The 23,688-nt window shown below is 41.5% G+C and overlaps 1 protein-coding gene and 1 long non-coding RNA gene across 12 annotated transcripts in view; one reads left to right on the top strand and one right to left on the bottom strand.

Annotated features, from left to right (window-relative positions):
* Positions 1–22,595, top strand: part of Antp (homeotic protein antennapedia) — a 128,231-nt gene extending 105,636 nt beyond the window's left edge. For 5 of the 11 annotated variants that reach the window (XM_089476433.1, XM_018000523.2, XM_089476447.1 and 2 more), the window contains 5 exons: positions 6,342–6,595; positions 6,654–7,401; positions 7,569–7,607; positions 7,709–7,955; positions 19,793–22,595. In XM_089476433.1, coding sequence (XP_089332559.1) covers positions 6,778–7,401; positions 7,569–7,607; positions 7,709–7,955; positions 19,793–20,043 — 1,161 coding nt within the window. In that variant the 5' untranslated portion in view covers positions 6,342–6,595; positions 6,654–6,777 and the 3' untranslated portion in view covers positions 20,044–22,595. The remainder of the gene's footprint in view (positions 1–6,341; positions 6,596–6,653; positions 7,402–7,568; positions 7,608–7,708; positions 7,956–19,792) is intronic. The other 6 variants (XM_018000525.2, XM_018000529.2, XM_018000527.2 and 3 more) reach the window with 6 other exon arrangements.
* LOC149270633 (uncharacterized) lies at positions 1,201–2,514 on the bottom strand. The gene is made up of 2 exons (XR_016270216.1): positions 1,890–2,514; positions 1,201–1,757 (listed from the first exon to the last, which is right to left on the bottom strand). It is a non-coding gene; the product is annotated as an uncharacterized LOC149270633 (long non-coding RNA).
* Positions 22,596–23,688: the final 1,093 nt, after the last annotated feature.

Here is a 23,688-nt window from a genome sequence, read left to right as displayed (position 1 = left end):
ACAACGACGACGACGAGGACGACAACAACAAAAAATGGAGAAACAGACGACAAGCGTTCGCATTTGCACTTAACAAACACTCGATAAAGCTGCAACAGATCTTAACAGAGTGCCTCGCGCCCCAACTCCCCCCCCCCCCCCCCCCCCCTCTGCCATTGCCCGTTCGTCTGCTGTGCGTGAGCTGCAGCGTGCGTGCGTGAGTGCGTGTTGCATCTGGGCACGGAATTGTGGCTGCGACTCCAACTGCAACGGCGGCCATGCGCATGCGTGCGTTGCGTTTACGCATTGCTCGGCTTGTAATGAAGGCATTCCTCATTACAACACTGATGGAGGACAACAACAGAGCGCTGGTCATGTTGTTGCCAATCAATTGGCAATAGGCGAGCATGGCCCTCCTCCTCCGCCACTCAGCGCTGCCAATCAACGGCAACAGATGAAGTCCAGTGTGGACAGTACAGACAGCGCACAGGCAGACCAGCATCCACTTGACTTGATCGCTGCCCGGTTCCCTGGCGCGTTATCACAACGGGCAGCAGCAGCCAGAGCAGCAGCAGCAGCGAAAGATTGATCGATCGTTCGATGCGACGGGCCGTGCCATGTTTGCGATGGATGATTCGATATGATCGCAAATTTATGTATTGTGTACATTGTCAGCATTTTAGGCATAATTACGAGCAATGGCAACAATCGTCTTGTCTGACTGATCGATGTACCGCTCCCCGCCCTCCCCACCCTCCCCTCCAGCTCTGTCATCAGCCATCATTAGCAATGCAGTGCACTTTTAATTGCACGCACTCACATATTATTGGCCAGCTCGGCTCGACTTGGCTGGGCTTTGGAGTCATGTCAATTGTCATGGGACTGGCCTCGGCGCAGCTGAGGTCTACCGGCGCAAATGTGTCAATTAGATTTATTATCAGTTCTTGTTCCTCTGGTCTCAGCATATTCTCATATTCCCAACTGGGCTGCAGTTGGGCTCGTTGCAGGTGCCTGCACGCTGCACACTGGGCTCATGTCCATTAGTGAATGCTAAATAGGGCCAATTAAATGTAAGAAATACGTCTACAGCGCTTGCTTCAGTTAGCCATGGGCACAGAGTGCTAAGCCAAGCCAGGCCAAGCCTCACCTCTGGCTCTGCCGCGCCCCTTTTGCCTGTTGCCCTCTTTGGCAATTCCCAATTTCCAATTCAAATGCAAAACATTATTTATGAACCGGCAATCGTCAAGCGGCTGACATTTTTATTATCAGCGGGCAGCGCGCGCGCTCCCAAAACTGAAAACGTTGCCAGCTGTTGTTGGCCACTTTAGCCCTTCCTCAAGGGCCAACACAGCAGCAGCAGGAGCAGCAGCAGCAGCAGCAGACGTATCCCTCCCCGTCAATTGATAGCCGGACTAGCCAAGCGTCGCGGACGGCCGCGTTGACAAGCTCAATTTCCAATCGCAATAAAACGCAGCACTCGAAAAAAGATAAATGTGAGAAAAATGCAGGCCTCGCTGCCTTACAGTTCCCATTGCGTCCCGCTCCCCAGCCCGCTGTCGTTTCCGTCTTGATCGCCGTTTGCCTCTTACGCTCGTTCGTCTTTATGCAACACCGTCGCTAAATCGCGTGGGCTTATCCTCCAACAGACCAGACCAGACCAGACCAAGCCGAGCAGTCAACGAAACGAAACGAGACCAGACCAGACCAGGCCAGGCCAAGCCAGGCCCAGCCAGGGAGAGGACCTGCCGACGCGTCTGCGTTTTGGTCCGCTTCAAGTGCTGAAATTTATAGTGGTAATAAAATTTTATTTGCTCCTTTAGTTGATGGCACAATAAACTCTTCTGGCATTCGGCCTGAGCACGTGCTTCGAGTTGCCAGTTTCTGTTTTTTATGCCCTCTTAACTACTTACAAGTTGTTTTTTGTTTCTCCGCGCAAACATTTTGAGCAATATTTCAAGGTCATTTGCTCAGCGTTTATTGATAGTTAAGATAAATAAATGTGTGGGCCTAAAGATGTGTTAACTTACTAGGAAATTAGCAAGGCAAATTGTTGTCATATAACTGTTTGTGCGAGCTCAAAAGGAAATGGAAAATGCTTCTAGGCGGAATCCTTTGCTGCTTGAATTTACTTTTCCCTTGAACATGATTTCTTATGGTTTATTCCTGCTCGAGAGTTGCTATAAAAGTTTCTATTAATGTTTATTCAAATATAATCACAGTTAAGTTTAAGCCTCCTGTTCATCCACATAATGTTAACATACTAATCCGTAATCAAGGTGGATCTTAATAGTAGCTCTGTTAAAGTTGGCCCAGCCAATTAGTTATTATTTAAATAAAATGCTAAACAGTAATTTAAGCAGCTGGCGCAGCCGAGCAGAACGTTTTCAATTTGGCTTAATTGAGAGACTTTCGTGTACGTCTGGCCTCCATCTTCCTGGTGTAAGTCGCACTAACTGCCTTTTGTATGTTGACCGTTACCTTGATTCATGGCTCGTCTCACTCTAATTTGCCGTCTCCCTCTAACTATATGAAGATGCCGACAACAAAAACTGTAAATACAACAAAGGCGACGCCTTCGCATGGCCGCTATGCAAAACTATGAAGAAGAAGCAGGCAATAACAACAGCGTCAGCGACGCCGACGCCGACGCCGACGCCGACACCGACACCGACGCAATCGTAAATCAAAATGGCTGCAGCTGATGGCTGAAGAATGAAATCATTCATTTTCATTCCATTCCATCATGAGACAGCGCATGCGTGTGAGTGAGTCGGTTTCGGTTTCGGCATCGTGTTGATGGCTGTGTCTGCACGTGCCTGTGTGCGTGCCACTGTGTGCCTACATGTGCGTATGCATGTGTGTGTGTATGTGTGTGTGCTGATTAACTGCATTGCCGAGCTCATGTTATTGTTGTTGCTTGTTGCCTTTGATGGATTGGCTACCATATGCGTTGCGCTGTTGTTGCTGCTGCTGCTGCTGCTGTTGTTGTTGTTGTTGTCGTCTACATCAGCTGTAGAGGGGCCTCCGTTGTCGTTGACGACTTAAACAGGTAACGGTACTGCCCATATGCCATGCGCAATCCCGTTTCTTTGTGCAAGTATGTGTGTGTGTGTGCTAAAGTGGGCTGGGCTTGAAACTATGGTTGCTGTCTTCGCTAATTGCATGAGCAACTGCACAGTGGTTAAAAGCGTTCGATAACTGCTGTTAGTTTTCTAACCAGAAAGTGTCACTTTAATATTTAACTGAAAGACTTCAATGTTTAATGTATTTTAGCTCTTCTCAGTCTAAAACAGTGTGCTCAAATATAGGCAATATAAGCTGAATTGTTTTTTTTTTTATTTATTTATTTATTTATTTATTTATTTATTTATTTATTTGTTTGTTTATTTATTTATTTATTTATTATTTTTGTTATTATTATTTTTATTATTATTATTATTTTTTTTTTTGTTATACAATTGCGGTATATATTTTTTAGTTATTAATTTCAGCTTTTTCTCCTTCACTCGCTGTTTTAATTATAGCTTAAGTATGAATGGCCTTTATTAAATTTAAAAATGAATGGCAACTGTTTCTCCACGATGTTCCTTAAACATTGCACTCAGCACATTGTCGGCTGTCAAGCTTCGTTTATTCCTTAAAAGGGGGCGCCACATGTCTGTCAACCGAAAGCGACATCTGTCAATAAACAGTGAAGAGCTTCAATTTGTGGCCGCAAGAGGGCTCAACACAGTTTGCCTGAAAGTATGCAATAAAATTCTCCTGCTTCATTTTGTTGCCTATTGAAAGGGAATTTATGCTTGAACAAATGATATTTTCAATGGACTTAATTGAATTAAATATTATTCAAATTCGAGTTTTACTCACATGACTCGGAATAAGAATCAATTGAATTCTATTTCATGCAACTTGTAGATCAAAGAACAATTAAAGCCTCGTTGCTTTATTTTCGGTTGCAAATCTTTTATTGCAAATCAAATTTTAGCATTTGTTCGCTTGAATAAATCACATCAGACAAACATAAATCATAAAGTGAACACACACACGCACGCACACACACCCAACAGTAAGTGGCATAGTACAACAACAACAACAACAACGTCCACACAAAACACACATCAGACATTATTATCATCTCGCTTGTGCTTGACTGAATTTCTTCGCCCCTTCAACCAGTCAGGGCCAAGGCTGCCGTCTCGCTGTTGCCGTTCATCCACTTTCCTCTCCTCGCCACCTCCTTGCCTCCTTCACCTCAAGCACCACATATCTGATAACCACCTACATATCGCATACTCGCTTATGGGCATCTCTGTAGGCAATGCGAGCCACCAGTTTTGCCGGATCCGTTAGTTATTGGGTGGCTGCGCTGGCCTTTGGGCGGGGCGCAGCTTCCTTCCGGCTGGCATTGTCCTTTCGCGCCGAGCATGTCCTCCCGCTCTCCATCGGCGGCCAATGTGTAATTGAAAGGGAAGCTTTGGCAACGGCAACGGCAGCGGCAGCGGCAGCGGCGCAAGAAATTATTTCGTTAACAAAAGCGAAATAACGGAGCATGGGAGTATGACAGCAGGAGGAGGAGCAGAAGCAGCAGCAACACCAGAACACAATACAAATACAAGCGAGGAGGAATGTTAAAACGAAAGACCAGAGCAAGGAGTGGGCGACAAAAGAGGAAAGTGGGCGAGAGTAAAAATATGCAGGCAACGCTTGTCGCTGAAATATTTTAAAGTTTTACATTTTCTCTCTTCTTGCGCTTCGGCCATTTCGCAAAGTTGCAAAAGTTTCATTTCCGACAACAAGTTACCGTTAGTTAGTTTTTCGGCAGGGCTGTCACCACCATCAAGCACGAGTGGGAGTGGGAGTGGGAGCGAGAGAGAGAGGCAGAAGCATGCATATATGCATGGCATGTAACGTGTGTCTCTGTCTATCTGTCTGACATCGCCAGCCTCAATGCGGCTGACTGTGTATGTGTGTGTGTGTTTGTCTGTCTCTGTCTGTCTGCATTGTTCGAGTTTTGATTTATGAGGTCAGAGACTCGTGATAATGAGCCAGGAAATTAAATCACTTTGACCGGAAGGATGTCAGGTCAAAGGGGGATAACACAATTGATTTCATATTCATAAATTCAACGAATGTTGTCAGCCTGTCAGCCAGCCAAAACCAATGAATGATATTTCAGTTAGGAATGCCAAAAAGAAGCCCCAAGCGGCTGAAATAACCATAAGTGAGAGCGAGAAGCTGCTTAGAGCACTCTCAATAGTTTCATTAGCTGATTATTGTGGCTACTTGAACTGTAATTGAAATTTCTGATCAGCGAAATGCTGATTGGATTTTTTCTATGTAGAATATATTAAATTTTATTTAAAATTTGTTATGCATTAAAATACTTGAAATGGAATAAATTATTTTTTAATTTCAATTGCAATTTATTTCACTCTTTGTTATTATTACATGATGTTGTGAATGGTATTTTACAATGTTTGAAGAGTTTAGGCTAATACATAGCCCTTTTCTGCTAAGTTATTTATTTACATACATGACATATGGATATGCGATAACATTATTATTTGGGGAAAAACAAAGAAATAGAAAACCCCATGAAAATTTAATACAAACTAAATTAAATGAAATTAAACACTAAACTCTAAAAAAGACAAGTCTATGCCAGGTCGTTTATATGTGAATATGATGATTCCTGACACTTGGTTATAAATTTTTGCGATAGTCGTGATAGTCTAATATCTACCAGTTCAGTATTGGCTCGACAATTAAAAAATGTTTTTTTTTTTTTTTTTCTAAGCATATGTTGAATGGGATTATGTATTAGCCTCTAGATCTTTTGCTCTCTCTATATCTCCCTCTCTCACTCTTTCTCGCTCTCTCTCTCTCCCTCTCTCTCTCTCTCTCTCTCTCCCTCTCTCTCTCTTGCTTTCCTGTATATTTTACCTTCTTGATATTCTTTCATATTTTTCTCGCTCTCTCTATCTCTTTCTCTCTCACACACTCTCTTTCTCTTGTCTTTCCTATTCATATCTCTCCTCTTTTCTACCCATTAATCCATCTCTCTCCCCCTGAAGTTCCTCTCAATTCACGCCCCTGTGCTCTACCAGTATTTGTCACTTTTTGCTCAGAGCTTCTGATCGCTTTGATCTGATTTTTAAGAACTTTTCAAAGCGTAGCATAAACAATCAATCAGAAGATTCGCCCACAGAGCGCGAAGCACATGTTGCTTCAAGCTCAGAGCACATGTCCGACCAAATTTCGAGCGGCACTTTGAATACAAACTTTGAGCGATGAACAACAAATCACGAAATCAAATGACGATGGAACTAAAACGCCAATGCATTTTCTTTGTCTAATTGCAGAGTTTCAAAATCAAAATTGAAAGTAACAACTAGAGGTTAAGGCTACTTAAGGATTTAGGCAACAGCAATTACAACACCAACGGATTTTCTACCAAATTAGGAGGAAGCGAGGAGCCAACACAGCAAACAGAGGACGCAAATCAATTAATACCTCACCCCCTTACTCAAATACACACACATACACACACACGCACTCACACACTAAGTTTAAGGCGCAATTGTACATTGTACTTAAGTGTTCAAAGGATATTTAGGTGAGTCTGTGCACGCAATATGCTGAAGGTATATTAAGGTCGACTAATTCCCTTGCAGTTTACTTTGTATATAGGAAAGTAGCTAAAAGCACACGGAGTCGAGTCACAGTCACTAGCAACTAAGTAAGCGCTATCTAGAGCAACAGTTCGAGGCAACAGTCAACAGGAGTAAGACGACAAAAATGACGATGAGTACAAATAACTGCGAGAGCATGACGTCATATTTCACAAACTCGTATATGGGGGCGGACATGCACCATGGCCACTATCCGGGCAACGGGGTCACCGATCTCGATGCACAGCAGATGCATCACTACAGCCAGAATCCAAATCAGCAGGGCAACATGCCCTACCCGCGCTTCCCGCCCTACGATCGCATGCCCTACTACAACGGCCAAGGCATGGACCAGCAGCAGCAACAGCAGCAGCAGCACCAGGGCTACTCGCGCCCCGACAGCCCCTCGAGTCAGGTGGGCGGCGTCATGCCGCAGGCCCAAACGAACGGTCAGCTGGTCCAGCAGCAGCAGCAGCAACAGTCACAGCAGCAGCAAGCGCAAACACAACAGCAGCAGCAGCAGGCGCAACAGGCGCCGCTGCAGCAGCAGCATCCTCAGGTGACGCAACAGGTGACACATCCGCAGCAGCAACAGCCCGTCGTCTATGCCAGCTGCAAGCTGCAGGCGGCCGTCGGGGGCTTGGGCATGGTCCAGGAGGGAGGCTCACCGCCGCTGGTCGATCAGATGGGCGGACATCATATGAATGCGCAGATGTCGCTGCCCCACCACATGGGTCATCCGCAGGCACAGGTGAGTAGAGATCATGCTGTAGAGGTATGGTGGGTAGCTCGTATGGGTTGCTGCTTGGACAGCACTGCCTGGCATAATCTTAGCCTTAAGCTTGGCTCCTCGCTTATAACATTCTTAACGCTTCCTTTCATCTCTTTCACCTCTGCGTCCGCCTCCGCGTTCCACAGCTGGGCTACACGGATGTTGGCGTTCCCGACGTGACAGAGGTAAGCGCCAAGCAACTGACTTTATGCCCTTACTCACTTTACATTTCTTCTTGGTGCTGGTTGCATGGCATTCCTAATCCTCGATCAATACACTAATCTAGATGCATTCGCAGGTGCATCAGAACCACCACAACATGGGCATGTATGGGCAACAGCAGACAGTTGTGCCGCCGGTGGTGGCACCGCCGCAGGCGATGATGCATCCGGGCGCTGGACAGGGCCCGCCACAGATGCATCAAGGACATCCCGGACAGCATACGCCTCCATCCCAAAATCCGAGTTCGCAGTCCTCAGGGATGCCGTCTCCACTGTATCCCTGGATGCGAAGTCAGTTTGGTAAGTGTCAAGGAAAGTGATCGACAATTCCACGAAACGTATTAAGTGGAATTTTTCTTCTTCTTATAGTAGTGGGTTGCTGTAGTTAGTTATTTGAATGTAGTTTAACTAGTCATAGTAGTAGTTGAATACAATCCATCAAAAGAACCAACAACATTTACAACTATTTCATTAACAACAAATGCAAAATTATTATTATTATTATTTTTTTTTTTTTTTCATTTTACTGCAATACAATTATAGGAAATTCTTCCTATAAAGCCCTATTATTATTAGACTAAAATGACACTGGCTGAAAATGGCAGCCCTATAGAGAATGACAGTTGCCACAACGATCTTTTCGTTCAGTCTTACACGCGTGCACTGCTTTCAGAACGTGCTATAAACCCGCTATACAAGCAGTGGCACTGCTTGGCAAAGGGTTTAACTGCACTGCTTAAGGAGCTATATTCAAATGGAAATATTGAAAGGAGTTTGAATATTTTGAAACCGTGACACTAAAATTGATCACAAAATATTTTAAATTATTGCAAAATATAACGAAAAGTTTAATTGCTATGGCAGTATATAAAACTAATTGTGCTTTATTTATTTTTATTTTTAAATTATTTTTATTTATAAAAATTAATTATAAAAGTTTCGAAATCAAACAATTTCGTTTAAATTCATAAAGAAATTATTTAATTATTAATATGAGCAACAGAATAAGATTCTTTAAAATATCAAGAATATTATTTGACATTTTAACAAATTCAAAGCTCCTTGTAGAGAACAATTCTTTTTCTATAATTAATATTTTACTTCATTTGTTTACTGCATTATGTTTGCAATTCCAAAGCTAAAGTCTTTATGTTTGTTATTCATCAAATTAATAAATAAATTCGCTACTCCTCAGATATTTCTATTTGCAATATTTATACCCAATAAACATTCATTTACTTGCAATGCTAAAATCCAAAACATTGCTCGACCTTGACACGTCCGAGTAATTTCACTTTATTGCCTTGGCCAATCGCTCGCATTAGTCGTAATCCATCTGCAATGAACGCAAATACACCGTCCCCTTACCTGACGTTTGGCCAAATTTGCGAATTTCCGACAGCGAAATCGATGAATGCACTGGCAAAAGTGAAACAAAGGCTGCGACAAATGTCACGCAGTGTGAAAGAGGTCGAAAGAGGTACAGACATGGGTCAGACTCCGGCCTCGAGTTCGACTCAGTCGTCACAGAAGGCGGTCTCCCGAATAATGCAAATTGACAATAGTTTTGAAAACGAAAGCGAAAAGGTTGCAAAATCGGAGCGTAACTAATCCGCAGACAATTTCCGTAAAAGGCTCTAGACTCGAGCATGTTAGCAGAGCAGAAAGGAGGCTGCAGGAGGCAGGACGAAGTATGCGTGCGAGTTGCATAAACAGCAGCTGGATTTGACAAAATCAAATGCTGAAATTCCCTTTTCCTTTGCTGGCGAGTGAAAGTGAAGAAGGAGAGAGAGAAAGAGGCAGAGCGAGTGTGTTTAAGTGTGCTTAAGTGTTGGTCTGCCGAAAGCACTTCCTTTTCCTCTAATACAGCCTTGTCGTTGGTCATTACTAAATCGCCGCCGAATTGTTTGTCCACATCGAGGCTCAGGCTAGCTCTGGCCCGGCTCAGGCTCTGGGCTCAGGCTCAGCGTTTTTTGCTCGCTCTTCTTTTATTTCGCTGCCTTGGCCAGATTGAGATGTAAAGCAGAATTGATGAGCGCCATTAGTTACACGTTATGTGCAATGGATGCCATCAATTTATTAATCTCCAGAACACGCTGTGGCTCCACGCTCCACGCTCCACGTTTCATGCGCCTTGCTCCATGCTGCCCCATGAATGGGTCCGACCTGGACCTGGCCATAGCCAAACACTTCGTCGTCTTAATCCAGCCGCTGCTCCCTCATCTCCCACCCCACCGCCTGCCCTCGCTTCCACAGTGGCGTGCAAAAAAATACGAGAAATAAGAAAAAATTGTGCGCCTACAAAAAAAAAAAAAAAAGGCAACCAGCCCGCTGCGGTGACATGAAGTTTTCTGCTTCTTTCTATATATATATATTTTTTTTTTTTTTTTGCTTTGATATTAAAAAATGAAACAGAGACAACGCCAAGCAGCGACTCGAACCTGAGACCCAACAAAAAGTGTCTCCCGCGGAGGGTGCGGCCCATGGGCCGACTTAGACCTGGACTCCAAGTCGAACTTAAAGCCAAAGTCGAAGTTGGAGTCGCGGCACTCTGACTGTGGCACAACATGATCTCGAGCTTAAGTTACGATGATTAAATGCATACGAGTTTCTTTTGCTTAGCTCTGGCCTGCGACTTCTTTTTCTTATTGTGCAACCGACAAAAATAGTTGGGACAGTGGGTAGACAAAATAAAAAAATGACTTAGTTCGATTACGGCTAGTGACAATAATTGAGAATTTAATTTATTTAAAGCAAGTGAGAATACAAAGTGAAAAACTATCTCTCTATCAAATTTACAAAATAAATATAACAAATTAATTTAGACTTTTTCTTTACTATTAAATTTCGACTTCAATGTTAACCAAGTTCGTAGCTCAAAATCTACAATAGTTCAGCTTAAGTCTATGCTTAGTCTTCAGCTCTGTTTAATAATACCATATGCGACTCACCCAAAGTTTTGGCCCACTCCACTGTAGCTGGTCGGCAACTACTTAACGCCTCGTCATATTTCACGCGGGCATTAGGCAAATAACTAAAGAGTGCCGATCGTGACTGGCGTCCTAGAAGCGCTCGCCATTCACAGCGCGGCCTCTGTAGGGGCGAATGCATTGTCGCTGCAACAAAGCGCGATTTCAATTAAGTTGTAACTCATGAACTCGAAGAGGAGCAGACAGCCAGAAAGGGCGCAGTCAGCAGCGAGAGCAGCCCCAATCCCAGCCCCAGACCGATTCCAAGTTCAAGTCCAAGTGCAGCAGCTCTCACTCTCCCCTCTCTCTCTCTCTCTCTCTCTCTCTCTCTCTTTCACTCTCTCTATAGAGCTTGCATTTAGCCGTTTGCCTTGTGGTGGCTGTGTTAATGTTGTTTTGATGCTGTATTGGAGAGTTGGCAAAAGTTTTAAGTTGGTTTTTGATAATTCGCTCATAAGCAGCAAAAACTTGCGGCCTTTGGCTGCCATTTGCCCCCATCCGCTGCTCTTGCTTTAGCTGACTCTGCTGCCTTTGTCGCTCCGCGTTGGGTCATAAATTTCAGCGACAGTCAACAAATATTTGCAACAAGTGGCTCTTGGTACAGGTCTAGCCAAATGGCAAAGCCTGCCGGCGCATCCTTCAGCACACACACACAGCATACATATATATGAATATGTATTTAGATATGTATATATATATAAAGTGTGGAGCGAAAGAATTTTATTTTCTGACCTTGCTGCGATGCTTATACACATAAAAGTGTGTGAATATTCAGAGTTTCAGGTTTTTATGGCTAGAGACTGCATTGGAGGAAAGGACTTGAATGCAACGAATTTAATAAATGGCTTCTTAATTGGAAGTCAGTTTGAAACTGTGCGCACTGTTTATGATTATGCATACAATTTATTGTATGTAAGAAATTTAAATTTAAATACCCCTCAGACTATGTAGTTAGATAGATGATTAGTTCAGATATTAAAAAAGTCATAAATCGTTAAATGAATTTTCTATTCGAGTCAATTGCCATTAAACTAATTAACACTGCGTTAAATTCCAACTATATATTATTTATATAATATTTCAATTTTAGTTTGACACAATTAATAATTCAGAATATTACGAAATTTCGTTTAGTAGCTCTCTGGTGATTTCTAGTGATTAAAAAATAATTAAACAGATACCGGGCTGAACCTTAGTTTGAGCAAAAGTTATTATAAGTAACATATATATTATAGATAAATGTTATTCCTAAATATTATCGTAAATAGCTGAGCTCAAGCAATTTTTATATCGATCTTGAATGTCATCAAATATAGATTAGGTAGAGCACACTCTGTATAAGCGGAGACTCTCTTGGTCTCTCCTCGACTTATCCATTTATTGTATATGCTTTTAATCCAATTGGTAAACGAAGTGCTTCTATAGCTCATCTATATGCTGGCTCGTTGAGCGCGTTCGGGTGGCAAACAACTTTTCAATTCTTTCGAGTATGAAAAGTGCACTTCATTGTGCGCATTATGTGCGACAGCTCCCAATCTCGCATTATAGCCCTGCTACAGCCCCTGCTCCAGCGCCAGCCCCTGCTTCAGCTCCAGCTCCAGCTCTAGCCACAGTTTTGGTTCCATGTCAGTGTCAGAGGGCGCAGCACAATGAAAAGAACTTCTCGCCAAAAAGTTGCACATTGGATGTCACCCCTTGTCTTGGCCCCGCGCTGTCCGCCGTGCTGTCTGTGTAGTCTGTTGCGAAAGTTTTTTACGGCTCCATGACTGCTACGTAAAACGTTGATCCCCGGCCATCATCCGCTGGCAGGGCAGAGGCCCCGCTCCGCTCTCCGCCCTCTCGAGAGCCAGCAACACTTGGCGCTGGCTTTGCAAACTTTGGCCGCTCTCCTTCGCAACGACTTTGTTGTCTGTTCTCTGTTCCCGCTGCACTTAATGTGCCCGAGTCGGGTCGAGTCCTGGCCGGAACTGGCGCTGGCGCTGGAGTTTTGCTAAGTTGAGGATTTGCGCGCAAACTACTTTTCGATGGCAGCGCGAGACATTTGAGACAACAACTACTTAGGCAGGCGATTGCCCTGGCTTACGGCGCTGTCCACTGGCTGTGTGTTGACGCATTTGCTGCCAATCCACGAGTAGCTGCCACCTTCCGGCGCGCAATTGAGGCGTGCGGATCAAAAGATAATTTGCCAAATGCGTGAAGATTTTTTTAAAAATATAAACCGTAACCACAGTCACAGCCGCAGCCACCACCAGCTCAACCACTGGCAGCTGACACGGCCTGTCAAAATGTAAGCGACAACGACAACTGAGCCAAAAGAAAAAAAAAAAAAACAAAAAAAAAAAAAAAACAAAAGCAAAAAAGCAGAAAACAAAAAATGACACAGGAACTTTTGGGATTTCCATGTGCGGCAAAAAAGTTTAATAAAGCGCAGCAAATGCGAAAAGGAAATTTCACTTTTATTCCCAGCTCCACGCTCCATGCTCCCCACTCCACGGACTTACCCGTGGAACGCTTCTTGGTCAGCATAGAGGAGTAGTACAAAAATAATGGCAACAGCTCGCCAAAGGTCCTCGGGGTATTGCCCCGAGGCGTCCACAGCAACAGCAACAACAACAACAACAACAGTTGCCTCGATTGTGGGTGTTGTTGCTTTTGTTCGCATTCATTCATTTCGCTCAATCGCAGCGCTGTTTTTGGATTCCGCTTCTCGTCTTTTTGTATTTTTTTGTTTTGTTTGTATTTTTGTATTTTTTGTATTTTGGGATTTGGCCAACCTTTTTGACAAATTACGAATATTATTCATGCAGCAATGAAGTGAGGTAGCTCTCTCGTGGTCTGCCCAACAACTTGCCCAGCAAACATCAGAGCCCCAGCTGTATCCGTATTCCGTATTTCGTATTCCTCTAGCCATAAGGTATTCAAGCCAACCAGAACGAACAGAACCCACAATCAAGCACTGTGAATCACTCCAATCCAACATAGTTGAGACAAATGTAAAGAGGAAGACAAATTTATTGATATAATGCAAATTTTAAATTCTAAAATAATTAATAATGTTTTAGGCATTCTCAATGGATCAAGAGCTTGATTAAATTATGATTGGCTCTTCATATTCAGAATGGTATTTAAAATTAAATATTTAAAACATCAGTTTTCAAACACAAAAAAAATTATAGATTCCATAATTAATTATAACTATTGGTCAATAGAATAACAAGCTGTAATTAAATGTGAAATTTAGAAAAACCAATTAATATTACCTTAAAATCTTTTTAATTGGTAAAAAACAGAACAGAAAAAAAAAAACAAAATTAATTGAGTTAAAAAAAAGCTTCAAAGAATGTTTATATATTTGCTATCTAATATGATATTAGGTATATTTTATGTACTAAAATCTTGTAATGGTTTCAATTTTCATGTTGTTAATACCTCTATCAGCTCTTTACATTTATTTAATTATGATTACATCTAATTAAGTTTGAAATATTTCGTTTGACATGTATATTCAATTTTACTATTTATATACATTCACTCGACTGACTTTTGGGCATATGTGTATGTATACCTCGCTGATAGTTCAGATAACTTGGGCCATCCTCAAGTCCTTATTCAAGCTGAGAGTTGTTAGTTGATCCGCGTCGTCGTCGTCGTCGTCATCAATGTCAAGCCACATGTTTCATGGTTCCGCTCGTTTCAATGGCCGACACTCGCGCCTGCCATGATGGAACAGGCGCTCAGCTGCTTGACCGACAGCCAGCGCAGGAGTGAGCGAGAGGGAAGGCGCGCGAGCAGGCAACAGACGTAGAGCGAGTGAGAGCGAATCGGCTCTCGGTCTGCCTAGGGATATATGAGTGCTCGTCGCTCGCCTGTCTGTCCGACGACTGCCTGGCTGCCTGGCTGCCTGACTGCCTCCCCCGTTTCCCCTGAGCTGGTGCGCACTGCCGTCTCGCATAGCATGTTTTAGTCAGCTGTCAAATATTTTGACATGGGTAGCCGTGGCCAGCCATGCAGCCCGAATCCGAATCCGAATTCGAATACTCGAATTCAAAATGGGGAACATAGAAAAAAATAACTGTGCGCCACACAATATGCATTGCTAACGTGAAAATGACTAGCTATTAAATACCCTATAAAAAAATATTCATTTTTAGTTAAAACTCTTAGAGGAATATTTATTGAGAAAATATGAATATTAAATGTTATTTAAGAGCTCTACATTTTGTATTCGAAATAAAATAGATAAAATAATATTGATGGTAACTAAATTGAAGGTTGCATTAGCGTCAATGACTTAAAAATTCCCTATAACCCGATTGAAATATAATCCGATAGAACTGAAATAGATGTTAAATCCATATGACAATATTCGGTACGACAATTCTAATCAATTCAAATAAACATTGCTTCGGCAGCTTAAATCATATATATTTTTCTACAAAAAGAAACAGAGGATCTGTCACAAGCCTTCTCCAGTCTCAATATTCCCCATGTCTGTAGGGTAGCTTAGTTTATATAAAAAATGAGTTAAGCCACATAGTTTATTTGTTTCGCCTTTGTTTAAGCGATAACTAAACAAAGTTTAAGGCCCCCTCCCCCTCGCTCCCCTTTCGATGCATGGTGCATGCAGTGACGTCTCTAATGAATGCATTCATAAGGCAGACTCCTTGTCCAACTTATTTTATTTTCATTTGCGGTCCTTTATGCTCCAGTTGGATGTGTTCCCTTTTTTTCGTTTCCGTCAACTTTTGTCGATTTTTAACCCTCTTAAGTGCTTAACAAATCCCAAATTAAAAAGTCGCAGCGTCTCCCGAGATTATGGCCGGCAAAAGGGAAAATGAAATTAAAAATGTTTATATAATAAATGCTCTGCTGGTCAATGGTAATTTTTAATTGTTGACGCTTACCTCTGCTACCTTCGCTTCCTTTGACTTTAATTAAAATAAAGAAACTGTAGCATGCAAATAAATTTAAAAAAAAAAAAAAAAAAAAAAAAAAAAAAAATTAAATAAAATAAAATAAATCTGTATGTCTGTCCAGTCATCATACCCAAACTTTGACTTGAACTAACCTAAAAAATATATATAAAAAAAATTGAAGGCTTTTCCGTGGCCAAGGGCGAATGCTTCGCTGAAAGTTTTTCCGCAGCAGCAGCTGGAAAATGTCCGAATGCAGAGAAGCGTAATGAAAAAGTTTTCCTATGCAGATATGTGCCTCCACGCTGAGGTTGCGCTAATTGGCAACTGTGTCAGCGACTGTTGCTCCCCGCCGCCAGGGGGCGCTGTTTATATAGTGCAAGCTCATCGCCTGACTCGGCGATTTTGGCCATGCTGCTGGTGACATCACAAGCAGCAGCAACTGCTCGCATGCCACACACGAACATTCTTGACTCTGGGCACAGAATTTATCAACTCGGGGGCATAAACAATAATAATTTGCCAGCATTTGTTGTAGCGGCTCGCGCGTTTGTCCGTAATTTCCGCAATTAAAAAAACATTTACTCGCATTTGATGTGTGCTTTTGACTTTTTGCTGTATATTATTTCGCAGTTTATGTACTTGTGTGTGTGTATGTGTTTTTTTTTTTATTTTTATTTTTTTTATTTTCACCTTTTTGCTCAGTGCATTCGCATTTTTTACCAGCTGCCGCCGCATGACATGCAAGTTTGAAGCGCTCAAGCAAACGACCACCGACGACGACAGCTTTGAAGGCTCAGCCGTGCAGCCAAAGGTTACAGCTTATGCAAATTATGAATATTATTATTATTATTCAAATTGTTTGCTTGGCTCTTGCCTCTATGCAAATGGCATATGCCATAAATTGTCTGTTTAGTGGATCACTTGGCTGCTGTGATCAATGAATGATTTGTGTAACAAAGGATAAGCGGAGAGTGCAGGGCTTAGATACGGCAAGCTATGAGAGGAGTAAGCTACAGAATGAACAAATATATTTTACATAAATGTATTATTTTTCTTATTATAAATCTATTGAGGTCTTCTGGGAGTTGAATTTTCTCTGACTAAAGTTGTCAATAGAAATATATTTAACGTCTTTATAGCAGAGTATTTCATTGGGTATTTGAATATTGAAAGTAAGTGATCAGCTTTCTAATCACTATGTATATTACTTAACTGCTTATTACGACATTCGCTAAATTTAAAATCTATTTTAAAACTTTAGATAGGTCAATTTATTCGATGTGTAGTAGAGTGGATAAGGAATAACATAGGATTTCTTATACTTGCCAAATTATATATAGTCATAATTTTGTAAAACACCTATGTCTGTCTGAATGGCAGCTCTTCCATAACATTTAAAGCATTTATCAATTGCTCATTACAGTAAACAATTGTGTATAAATGGGATTGTTATAAAAAAAAACCGACATATGTGAAATTCATGTATTATTTTAATCAGTTTTGTCATTTATATATTGTAAAAAGCTCTCAATTTGCACCCCTTTCTACGCCAAGCGAATTCTAATTTATATCTTTTTGTGGCTTTTCATTTTTTTTTTTTTTTTTTTTTTGTGAATATTTTTGTTTTTAGATAATAATAATAATTAGTTTGCGACTTCAACGAATTCCATAAAATGTTGTAGTAATTATTTTAATGATTTCCTTTAAACGTTGCGCGTTGCAATCGCTCACACACACACGCACGCACACACACACACACTACAATAGTAATGTAACTGGGAGGGAGACCGAGAGAGACAGAGTCAGAGTGAGAGAGAGCGAGGGAAAAAAATGGAATAAAATCCATTATGGAGCAAGAAGTAAAATGGTTAAAATGGTGGCCTAATCGCAATTTAATTACAATAAGCTTTCATATCAAAAAGCATTAATGCCAGCCAAACGGCCAAACTGGCTGTCGAGTGAGTCGAGTAGCTGACCGGTAGTCAGACTGGCCTGGCCTGGCCACTAGCTAGGCGCGCGGGGTGGGCGTGGCACGCGAGTTGCGCCACATTCGGCGCCCCGGCCGCAGCTGAGTGGAGTGCGTATCGCTACTCCTGTTCATATTAATTGTTTCACCTTAATTATATTTTTCGTAGTTGATACGCAGAGCCCGCCCCAGCGACACACAGAGTGCTCCGTTGCCCCACTCCCCGCTATAGTGTGAGTTCCAACTCCGTACAGCTCCGTCTAGTGGTGCCTCAAAGCGCCATTAATGCGTTTATAATAATTTTTCAGTACTCAATTTTGAGCGCCGCACACCATCAAACAACAAACAAAATATGTGACTATATATCAGTGTATATATGTATATATGTTCATATATGTATTTATTGTGTTTTCTTGGCTTTTGAGTGATGGCCGCATGAAATGTGCAAAGGCATCATTAAAAACGAATTTCAAGCAGGCAAGAGGCAAGCGCGCCCGCTCTTAAATTGCCATTGACCAAACGATATGTAGCCCCGATTCCCCCTCTCTCTCTCTCTCTCTCTCTACAGTCTAACCGTTCCCAGTCGTCATCGACTTGTGAGCCATGAAGGTGTTTTTATCAATTAAAATAATCATTTATTTGCCTTGCATGAGAGGGCCATGCCAAGGGGTCTGGGCCGTGCGCTGCTAATTAGCTCAAGTTTTTGCACTGCTTCCGCTGAGGGGAAATTGCGCTGCGAGTGATAGCAGCGTAACGGCAAAATAGTGTGCGGCTCATAACGTCAGTCAGAATATATATTTGCTTAAGGATATCTCCGTTCGGCAACTTGGCTAAAGTCTTTCTAAGGCTCTTTAATCTCATCTAATACATGGCTGAATTCTGGCCAAGTGGCCTGCTCAAGCGGCGTCTGGCCAAGAGAAGGGTAACAAGAAAGAAAGAGAAAAAAAAAACACGCACGCTTTTTACCACAAATCTCTCAAGTTTTTTTCCTCGCTTTTTTTTTTTTTTTGCCGCTCGTCTAACTGATGATGATTAAATGCGAACGCCTTGGGTTATAGACATGGCATCAGTTGTGTCATTTAAAAGAAGGTAGCTGCCCCCCGCTCACCTCCCTCTCTCACGGCTCGGACTGCCTGCGGCCGCCATGGATCTGCCCCCCTCTTGTGCTATGAATCGGATTCGCGCGCATTAATGGCCGCCGCACAAAAAGAGCTTATGATGTAATGACCCCCTAGCCAGCGACAGAGCGAGAGAGGGTGAGAGCGAGAGGGGGAGAGAAAGGAGAGGCGCAGAAAAACGCATTGAGCAAGACAAATGCTGAAGATGTTATTAAAAAATAGTTAAGCAAGTTGAAACGAGTCGAGCCGATCCGAATCGAGTCGAGTCGAGTCGAGTTGAGACGCGACGCCCCCGTTAGAGCTGTCGAGTGCTCTTCAGGTGAATTTCCACATCCCAGCCATTTCCCTTTCCGCTGACCCGATCGAGGGTGTAGCCGAGCGCCACCCAAAGCTCTCGCGCTAGCTGACCATTCGCCAAGGTGAGCGGGAGCGAGTGGAGGGCGAGGGGAGCAAGGGGCTGGGGCGATTGACAATTATATTAGTTTGTATTATTTTTGACATATTTTATGCGGCATTTGTTATGTTTTGCTTTCGTTTTTCGTGCTTTGTTTTTCTGTTTTCTGTTTGAGCTGCGTTTTTTGTCATTACGAAAATTATAATTATAGTAAGTGTCATTAGGCGCCGAGCTGGTTTTTGGGGCGCAGTAATTATTCCAAATTGTTTTACAGTTACTCGACTACCGTCGCCAGTGCTTGGCAGTGAGTCCGTGAAACCCGCAGACCTTTTTTTTGTAATTAGTTAGCCTGCTCCCTCCCCCACTGCCCAATTGCAGCGGCCTCTGTCCGCCTGTCCGCCTGTCCATGAAATCTCTTGCTCAACCTTAATCCAAAAGAGCTGCCCAGCCCCTTCGCTGTCCCCTATCGGTGCTTGGGTCTAGAACAAAGCCCGCAGCTACAGGCGCAGCTCGGCCACAGATACCTTCCCAGATATGTACCTTCGCTGATACACACACACACACACACACACACACACGCACGCACTCACACATGTTGATTGCGTTGTCTGCGTTTCAGATCACTCTTTGAAGCTGTTGTTGTTGGTCTTCTTGTTGTTGGTGTTGTTGTAGTATGCATTTTAGTTATTGTTGTTGTTGTTGCTGTTGTTGTTGATGGCATTCGTATCACTGTGCATTGTGCGTTGATTTTAATTGTGAACTTTTTGTCTTTCTCACAACCAACAGAGCGCAAACGCGGCCGCCAGACCTATACACGCTACCAGACGCTGGAGCTGGAGAAGGAGTTCCATTTCAATCGCTACTTGACGCGCCGACGACGCATCGAAATCGCGCACGCTCTCTGCCTGACCGAGCGCCAGATCAAGATCTGGTTCCAGAACCGACGCATGAAGTGGAAGAAGGAGAACAAGACGAAGGGCGAGCCCGGCTCCGGCGGCGAGGGCGACGAGATAACGCCACCCAACAGCCCCCAGTAGATGCACAGACTCGAGCGGGAATTATGGGGTATACGTTCACGGTGGAGTAGTCCAAGTCCAGCTCCAGCTCCAACTCCAACTACAAGTCCAAGTGGCAGGTGGAGCAGCGAAGCCAGCGCAAAACTAAATGAAATTTCAAGCTAAATACAATTTACAATTTATGAATTTGTTTTGAACTATCCAAGAGAGGACTAACTAGCTGCGGCGTTGTTGCTAGAGTGCATCGCGAAAGAGTGCACGAAACAACACTGAACACTAAACTACAAAACACTACAACTTAGTTAATTGTTATTATTTTCTTATTATTATTTAATTTTTACAAAATGCAAATGGAGAAAGCGTAATAAGTTAAATAAAAATACAATTAAAGCGTAAAACTCAACAAAACCAACTCATGTGACCTCAGAATTAAATAAGCTATATATATATATATATACATACACATATATATGTATATGGTATATATGTACATGCATATGTATATACATGAATATATTATGCATAATAACTAATACAATACGATATAATAATAATAATAATAACTAAAACCATATATATGAAGCATATATACGAACGAATACTATATACACACACAATAACATTAGATCTACGCGTCCTAAGTGTAAAGCATACTTTAATACATAATATATATATATATATATATATATACATATATGATTAATTTATATAGTGTAATACTGTATACCACACATAAACCTATATACATACGTACGTACTATAACATTAACTAAATTCAATGTTTGTAGAAACTTTTAGCGCAAAATAAACTCACAACAGCAACAACAATTACTGAACTGCAATAGTGTGTTTGATGGATGAAGTGAATGAGAATCAGTATGAGAATGAGAATGAGAATGTGAGAGAGCAGAATACTAAATATCTAATCCGAATCCTTAGTTAGCAGTAAGTGCTACATGTCGCAGGATTAGACAAAAGAGATACCAAAACCATGGAGCTTGTGGCTAAATTCAAGCGAATAATACAAATATTAAATAAATACACCAAAATCAAATCAGACATTGGCAAATTCAAATTTAAAAAACAAAAATTATTCTAAATGAAACTCGAGAAATGTTTCGGCAATATTTCGAATAAAAATGATCTTTCCCCGAAATGAGACGGAAAGCTTGTTGAAATATCGTCTCGTTGTTTTCCTTATATACATTTATAATTTTTTGTGCAATTTTTCTTTTATAATCGAGTTTTAATTTTTTTTAATATTTTTATTTTAAATTAAAAAGTTTTTGTAAACAAATTACTCAAATTACGAAAATTGCAAGCACTTGAATTAGTTCGTAAAGGATATAAAGTATACCGACAAAAACCAATTGGCAACATTATATGAAAAAAAGATAATTAAAAATATATATATATTATATATTGTTAATGAAATGTACACGCTGTTTTCAAAAATACTTAAGTGTAAACGAAACGAATGAAATAATCCATGTAAAGTAGAAAAATATAAAAACGAAAAACTAACAAAAGTAATACGAATAATAATAAAAAAAAAAAATAATATATATATATATAAATGTATATGTATACATTGAGAGTGCATTTGTATGTATATATACATCTATATATATATATTGTGAATGTATGTACGTAACTCAACTCAATTTCTACATTTTTCACACACAACGAGAGACGTGTAGAAATTCATATACCAAAGTTATAAAGAAAATGTAAAAGTAAAGGAAAAGATAAAGAAAATGAAAAAAGAGAACATCATACTATGTTTATATGTAGATATATATAATATATATATACATAGACATATACATGTGTTTAGGCGCAATATTATGCGTGTAACTTGTAGAGGATGTTTCGTTCTGTAAATCCCCCCTCTCCCAACCCAGCTGTAGCCAGGCAATAGCAATCAAATACGTAAGATCCCAAATACTACCCAATAGAGACAACATTTGTGATTCCAATAGAATGTCGAGCAGAGAAATGTCAGGCAGACCAGCGGCCAGGTGTGCTATTCATAAGGATTGCATCCACAGATTGGCTAACAATTTCAACTCAATCCAGATACGTAACTTTCGGCCTCGTTCTGTAAGAAACTAAGCGATTAAGTTTCACAAAAAAAAAAAAAAAAAAAAAAAAAAAAAAAAAAAAAAAACAAGAAAAACTAAAGAAAGCAAAATTTATTGTAGAAATTTATAAGAAACCAAAATGCACATGCGATCGACGTACACATGCAAATGAATGGGATATAAATATATATTTATATATGTGTATGTATGTACTTAGAAGAGAGAAACACAAACACAAATAAACCTACACACACACTTACATTTCACAGCGAAATTTGAATGTGGCAGAAAAGCTAAATAATTTGTTGTAAATAAACCTTAAATTTAGTGTAAACAAGAAGGTGGCGAAGAGAAGAATTGCAAAATGCAATAATCTAAAAAGAAACAAAAACAAACAGCAGAGAATGCATAAAAATTATAATTAAATTACAAATGAGATTTTGTTTTTATTTGTAATATTTATAATAAAATATAGTATTTAAAAATTTACCCAATGCCTTTTCTTCTGAGTTCGGCTAAATATATTTATTACAGAAACTCTGGTTAACCCTCACTGATGAGACTTGGATTTACCCGAACGAGGTGCGTATTTGGTTAATTTCTAGAAAAACAATTCTTTAACTTGTCTGTCTGTTTTGCAGCCATTCATCTCCAGCTGGAGCTCCACTTCAGTGCCAGAGGTAAGCAAATGCTGTTGCTTGTCGGATTCGGATTCGGATTCGGATTCATGTGAATAACATGTTTGGCTCTTTGGCCGCCTTGCAGAGACCACAAAACGCGCCATTTGGAAAACGATCTTATTAATCTGACATCATAATAAGCCATTAATCAAGTGGCATTAACAAAACACTGACCAATGGCCACCTGAGACTGAGGCCAGGCCCAGGCACGACTCACGGATCAACATTCGCCGATTCCAACTCCGACTCCGATTCATGCGATTGCGATTGAGATTGCGACTGCGACTGCGACTGCATCTGAAGCACATGACACCAATGCCAGGTGGAGCAGGAGTAGGAGGAGGAGAAGGAGGAGCAGCAAGTGGAGATCGAGCTGTAGAATGAACGGAAAGAGATGGAGGCGTACTCGCTCTCTGGCAGCAGCTTAAACAAATTGAATTCGCATTGTTCACATAATCGCCGGCCATTTGTAAGCGGGGCACAGAATGTGCTCACGTTTATGTCACAAAATCAAATTAATAATTTGTGTCGTATTTTTCTCTGAATTGAGACGCAACGAGCTGAAATATTCTCAACAATCTGAGCGTCTGGCACTTGCAGCAGTCGCGCGAGAAAAACGCCTCGAATATACAAATCGCTTTTCCGCAAATGCTCGAAAATGTCAACATTTGATTGCACCACTTGCACCACTTGTCCCCGTTGGCTGTTGGCCGCGCCTGAATGGCTGCTTGAAGTGCATTTCACATGTGTCCCACCATGATGGCGCTGCACGTACTCCGAAATATCTAGAGATCCACTCGAAATAGATCTTGAGCAGCTGCCAACCAAAGTTCGACAGGCAACGCGGATGCACCACCCTATCCATGCTGGGTGGGGCGGTTGCAAGATTTTCTGCAACAGTG

The sequence above is a fragment of the Drosophila arizonae genome, chromosome 2 (assembly GCF_054131065.1).
Source record: "Drosophila arizonae isolate 15081-1271.41 chromosome 2, UAZ_ARI_1.0, whole genome shotgun sequence".
NCBI classification, from domain to species: domain Eukaryota; kingdom Metazoa; phylum Arthropoda; class Insecta; order Diptera; family Drosophilidae; genus Drosophila; species Drosophila arizonae.
This window is presented reverse-complemented; position numbering and strand designations above follow the sequence as displayed.